The following is a 6,584-nucleotide window of genomic DNA, read 5'->3' on the forward strand; positions in this document are numbered from 1 at the left end:
AGCTAGTCAGTCAACCATACAATGAGACCTAATGAAACGATGACCATAGTACAGAGCTGCACAACAAGGGCTGATCCATTTCAGGATTTTGTGCCAACTTCAGCTCGTAATTATGAATCTTGATCTGACACCTGTATAAGCACTAGCTACAGCCACAGACTGCAAATGTGTTCTAAAGACTTTACTGTGCTCAAGTACAGGAGTGAACCTGCATAGTTTGTAGTGTTGCCAGAAAACTGGCAAGATAAATGGTTGGAACAAAAAAAAAGTTGGACAAAAAAAAAAGGTTGTGCACCCATGCCGCAGTACTATGTATGCTGTGTAGTTTTATGTATGCTGCCACAGGTGAATGAGCACCTCAGACCCCTTCTTCTGGGATCGTGTTTTCTGGATCACAAATTACATCAAACAATTATTTGATGCAAATACACATATTATCACATGGACTCTTTCTCCCTTTCTGCTTTCTCCCTCCCTCTACTTCTTTCTCTCTTCTTCTACCACTGTCTCCTTTCCTTCAAACTACTCTTGCTCTCTCTCTCACTTGCTCTCCTCTCTCACACCTACCCTCTTTCCCCTCCCTCATTCTCTCCCTTTATTTTTTCTCTTTCACTCTCCCTCCCCGTCCCTTGCTCTCACTCCTTTTCTCATTGCCTTGTTACCAGAGTCACAGTGCCTAGTCACTGTCCTTCAAAGGCGTCTTCGGAGGTACCTTCAAGGCACACGAATGAGGTGCATTTTGAAGGCAGAAAGACGTCAGATTCAAAGTAACGGGATTACGTGATGCATAATTACAAGCAGTTTAGCTGGCTAGATCATGGAAAGCTCACGGGGGCTTAAAAACATTAAATAAATTATTTCAGTGTAATTAAAGTAGTTTAAAAAATATAACAACAAAATATCAAGCTTGCTGTATACTTGCACTTTGCAGCTTTTTTGCAGTTCTGCGTGAACTCCGCACCATTAATTAACTCTGGCACCATTAATTTAGTGGAAGTAAGAAGCCTTTGGTTAGTCGTGCAGAAATATGGGGACATCGTACCTGCCTAAGAATGCATGGATACTGCCGTCAAAATCGCCCCAAATGCATCATTTTTTGCACTCTTTCGAATGGAACAGTATATTAATGAAGGGAAATACAATGAACATTAAATAAGTATATAATACTGTGTGTGTCTCTCTCTCAGGATGCTCTGCAGGAGCGGTATAAGACTGAGGGCTGTTTTCCTGGTCCCACCATCACTCCGCCCCGTCGGCCGTGGGCTCTGCTCAACTTCCTGTTCTGGGCCACCCTCCTGCTCTCCCCCCTTGTGAAGTTCGCCTGGGGCGTCCTCATCAGCGGCTCCCCCCTCCTCATCATCGGCTTCATCCTCTTTCTCGTCATAGGTCAGCTGGTGTGTGTGTGTGTGTGTGTGTTTGTATTTGTGTCAGTGTGTGTGTGTGTGTGTGTGTGTGTGTGTGTGTGTGTGTGTTTGTATTTGTGTGTGTGTGTGTGTGTGTGTGTGTGTGTTTGTATTTCTGTGTGTGTGTGTGTGTGTGTGTGTGTGTGTGTGTGTGTGTGTGTGTGTGTGTGTTTGTATTTGTGTCTGTGTGAGCGCACGTATGCCTTTGCGGAAGATGTTACGTGTCGTACTATGTTGACGGATGTCATTTTTAAGTGCCTAACTGTCTGCTCTCTGTGGTTGTGGCCTGGTCTGTCCTGTTGCGTAGTAACAGCTGTGTGATTGTCTCTCTTCTCCTAGCCACTGTTGTCATGAGACGGCTGATCGGCGTCACCGAAGTCAAGAAGACTGGCTCCAACTATGGCGACCAGAATGCCAAGAAGCAGGACTAGAGGTGTCTGTCTGCAACAGTCACTCTGTGGTCACTGTGTGGACAGTGTGTGGTCATGGGCCCTTTATAAAAAAAATTTAATAACAAATAAAAGATTTTCTGATGGAAAAGCACATTCACGTGGGAGAAAATATTGGTTATACTTAAGAAGAGATGACAGTGACTGTGATGAAGATGAAAAAAGAGAAAAAGAGAAAAGGCAAAGAAACAAAAGGGACTGTGTGGATGTATTTCTCCACCGTAACAGCAAAGCAGTGGAGGAGTCTTGAATGGAAGACTGACCACTGGTGGGCAACAGGATGGGGAGTGGCCACGCCCTGAGCTCTCGAGCCTCGAGTCTTCCGGCACCTTCCTGGACTAAAGCGCACAGCTCAGACACTTATTTCAGCAGGACTGACTTTGGGCTCATTCCAATCCTTCATTTTTCTCCTCTTTTTCCTTTTCTCCTTTTCTTGCCCCTAGCTCCACCCATTGGGAGAGGTGAGGAAAATATGAAAGCCATAAAAAAAAAAATTGAGAACGCGAATGCCCTCGCTCTTTCAAACGTTAGTTTGAAGCCATGTCAGTTACAGACATGGCAGATGGGGAGAGGTGGATTCACAGGTCAATCATTTATACGTCAGGCTTTCCAAAAAAAATAAATGAATAAAATAAAATATAAATTTTGCAAAGGATGTGCTGATGTTTTCTTGCTCAAAGGAAAGATTGTGAGTTCTTAATTTCATTTAAGCGGTTGAAATGTCCTTAAAAATGGTGGACGTGGCTGGCTCAGGAGCAATGAAAATGGAGAAAAATATGCGATTGCAATGAGCCCCCTGTATTTTCCAGTCCTCTACTTTCTGCCCCAGCCTGCCTGCTTCCCTATTTTCACATCAGCCACCCAATAATGAACTGCTCTTCCTCCTTACTCTCCTCCTCTCCATACTGAACTAAGTGGTAAATGGTTGGCATTTATATAGCGCCTTTATCCAAAGCACTGTACAATTGATGCTTCTCATTCACCCATTCATACACATACTCACACACTGACGGCGATTGGCTGCCATGCTAGGCACCGACCAGCTCGTCACGAGCACTTGGGGGTTAGGTGTTAGGTGTCTTGCTCAGGGACACTTTGACACACTTTGACACAGCCTGGGCGGGGGATCGAACCGGCAACCCTCCGACTGCCAGACGACTGCTCTTACCGCCTGAGCCATGTCGCCCCCTCAACTACACAACAACCCTCGCCCCACTGTTTTTCTAAAAACCTCTTTGGCGAAGGTGGGTTTTGGTATGAATGGTACAGTAGTTTTTTACAGAACACACAGCGAACCAGTATTCTGGCCTTTTCTGGTTTCCATTAGTGTTTTCAACCATTCGGAGCAAAGACACTACATCTACATTAAGACCAAGCACTCTGCAACCTGTTCCTTTTGACAGTTAAAGAGTTCCTGTGAAGCCCCTCTTCTATTGTGGACTAAATAGATGGTCCGCTCCTTCATTCCATGCGCCTCCCTTTTTCTGAATTCCGGGAGGTTCAGTAAGTGTTGGGAGTTTTCCAGTGCTTGCAGATGTCCATTGAGACTGTATTGTACTTGGCATACAGTGTAGAGTATGCATCAAGTTGGAAAGTGTCTGCATCAAGACCAACTTTTCAATGTGAAGAACACAGTGCTGTGTTTTGGTTGGATCTTTGATATTATCTGATATTATCTGTGCCATGTCCTTATAAATATTCATGAGCTGACAGGCCTGGCATTTATTGATTATGATTAGAGCCACAGCCAAAAGAAAGTATTACTGTGGTCTCGCAGCTCCTGAATATCCAATAAGGGCATACTTCAATAGGGGCAGGGACCTGAGCTTAAGAGGTCTACGATGGCTCTCCTGACTAGTGGTCCAACCGTCTCTCCGTACCATCGCCCCCATAGTTCAGACACTTCCTTGTCGCCCTGCCTCTTGAGGGGGCTTGTCATTGTCACGTGTTCAGAGTTCATGGAACGTGCCATGGGCCTGTCATTTGGTTTTTGTCTCAATAAGGGGAAAAAGAGAGACCGGCATGTACACACACACACACACACACACACTAGCTCATGTTCACTCACTAACATGAAAGCACACAAGCACACACACTAAGATCGAAGAGCAAATATCTCTTCCTCATCACTCTGTCCAGTCTAACGGAATTTTTCCTCAAAGTATGTTGATGGAATATTGTACTCGAACAAACAGGGTCTACAATCTCCCTTCACACAAGTCTGCTGGGGGTTTATGAGGTAGAGCTCCTTCAACATTACATACTTACACCCAACACACATCCCAAATCAGCTCCCATGCACATCTCGCACAAATCCCTCGCTGATTGAACAAGTTTGTGTGGTAACTGCCAGTCCCATGCAGGTTAGTACAGTGTTTTGATTGGATAAGAAACACCAGTTTCTGGCAGATTTTAATGTGGGGGGCTCCCAGTTTTATACCACTGTTTTACTGTTTTGCTTCTTGTTTATCACTCTGCTAATTCACTTATTTGCCCATTCTTTTGTTGATGTGCACATTCAGTTCCCACACTAGGTGAGGGTGAGTGTTTTTCCGTTAGCTTAGCAGCAGATGCACCATATGCAACAACGTAACGATATGGAATAATTCCTGGAATAAATCATGTGATGTCAGCCAGGCTGCTGATTGGTCCAGCTCAGAGGGGGAAGAATGGGTGACATGTCACTCGAGACATAGATGTAGGTCATCACCTGGTCCTCTGGATACCAGACCACTTGAGGCTCTGTAGAACAGCTGTCTCATACCTGCTTTCATGCACTGCTTCAACCTGTATTTTATCATTATGATTGTTGTTCCTCATATTTTTACAGCGTTTTATTTAATCTGCTTTGTCAAGACCCTGAGATGTAATGCGTGTCTGGATAGCAACAGCTGTGATTAATGTTTCAATTTCACTTAAAACGAAAAAGTAATGACTCAAAAAAAGATGTGAAGTAACGTAAACTCACCGTGTTCCGAACAGAACATGGGGAAGCAGCCGCTTCCACCAGAAGTTCACGTTGCTTATTGGTATCACTTTCATATGAATTGGACCAATAATTATAGAGAAAATGCAAATAACTACACAACGTATCTGTGTTCAGAAGACCGTGTTGGCTCACGATTGTCCGAACACTGATGTATAAGCCTGCCAGGATCGATGGAACACTATTATCATGTCACTGTATGCTGAAATGGATCGCGTTGGTGCACTGTTTTGAACATGGTGAGCTAACTTGGTGTTCGGAACACGGTGCATTTACATTAAGGTAGCCTGTACACTGCTGTAGTGCTCCTGAAGGGAGAGGTTTGTGCGAGATTCCTGGACACAAGTGGCAAAGAGATGTATCCTATTTCTCCGGCAGGGGCATACTCCATATCCAAGTTTTTTTTTCTCGCCTTTTGTGTCCAGTTATAATAGAAACAGTTGTTTCCCCAAGGCCATGACAGCATGTTCTTGTTCAAACTGTGATTAGATGTGTGGGGCAGGGGTTTGCATGAGTCACATCCCTTAATTGCGCCTACTCCATGAAAACAGCCTTCTCACTCCATATGTAATGGCTGTCCCAATCGTTCCAAGGTCCAAAAAACAAGTTCAAATGTGATGTATTGTGAAGACTGGGAGGCAGATTTTGGCCTACAATTCCAATCCAGCAACTTCAATCAGGCACTCTAGCAGCTCTCTCTGGGGTTGCAGTCAAATGACAAACCACCACTTCAAAAGAAGCCGGCGGAAGGTGGAGTCCAGATCTGGACTTCATCTCCCATCATGCTCTTAATGCAGCCTGATATCTGTGTGGTCATTAGATGTAGGTTTCAGGAAATTAGGCCAGTGTAGAAGCATAAGAAGTGTTTTCCTTGCAGTAATCTTCCTTACACTGGAGGGTTTTATTGAGAGCTCACTTTAACAATGTAGTTTTTTTGGGGGTTTTTTTTGTTAATATATTTTGTTTTGGAATATCAATAAATGATTGCTACATAAAAACTATTTAGTGAATTGATCTGTCTGATTTTTGTTAACATTCTAATGATGATTTCTTTTCTCTTTTCTTGAATTGTTTTAAAAAAATTGAGCAATTTGTAATGCATTCATTGCATTTGCTCAGAAAGTACACAAAGAGACGCAGCCTTGTTTATAGGCTGTGTGTGAGACGAGGCTTTTGCACGTATCGAGTGAACCGTAGGTGTGAGAAACATCTGTACGGACCCTTCCAGAGTTCTTTCTTCACTCTTGGTAGAAAGGAACGCCAAGCCAAGACGATAAGGTGGCTTCTGATCCTAAAGTATCCAGGTATTTAACATTGGTTTCACACTCCTCATACTACAGCGCACCAAGTTCTGCCGGAAACTGAAATGTAACTACCTGGAGCACACACTCACCTGTGTTACTTTAGGCCCCATTGCAGATTGAGTGATGAACATAAAGCAGCGTATGTTCAAAAAATTGTGACATAACACTGGACTTACTGCATCAATATGTTTGTTGGGAGTCGGTTTGCATGGAATACTATTAATGGGCATATCAGAAGAATAAAGCGTACAGTAGAATGCCAGTGTGTGTGTGCTGGATAGCCGTCCTCAGGACTGAATCCAGAGAGCTCCAACACTCTGAGGAAGGAAAAGACTGGTGAGATGGGGGCAGGAGCTATTCAACCTTATAGATATTACAGTGCTTTTTATGTAATACCCCATTTCAGGGCGCTAATATTTGGGATGAATGGCTTCCTATGTGT

The 6,584-nt window shown here is 43.8% G+C and overlaps 1 protein-coding gene across 3 annotated transcripts in view; it reads left to right on the plus strand.

Annotated features, from left to right (window-relative positions):
- Positions 1-5,839, plus strand: part of LOC133124618 (1-acyl-sn-glycerol-3-phosphate acyltransferase gamma-like) — a 29,762-nt gene extending 23,923 nt beyond the window's left edge. For all 3 annotated transcript variants that reach the window (XM_061235974.1, XM_061235973.1, XM_061235975.1), the window contains 2 exons: positions 1,188-1,386; positions 1,743-5,839. In XM_061235974.1, the coding sequence (XP_061091958.1) occupies positions 1,188-1,386; positions 1,743-1,834 (291 nt within the window). In that variant the 3' untranslated portion in view covers positions 1,835-5,839. The remainder of the gene's footprint in view (positions 1-1,187; positions 1,387-1,742) is intronic.
- The last annotated feature ends 745 nt before the right edge of the window (positions 5,840-6,584 follow it).

Source organism: Conger conger, chromosome 3 (genome assembly GCF_963514075.1).
Source record: "Conger conger chromosome 3, fConCon1.1, whole genome shotgun sequence".
Lineage (NCBI taxonomy): Eukaryota > Metazoa > Chordata > Actinopteri > Anguilliformes > Congridae > Conger > Conger conger.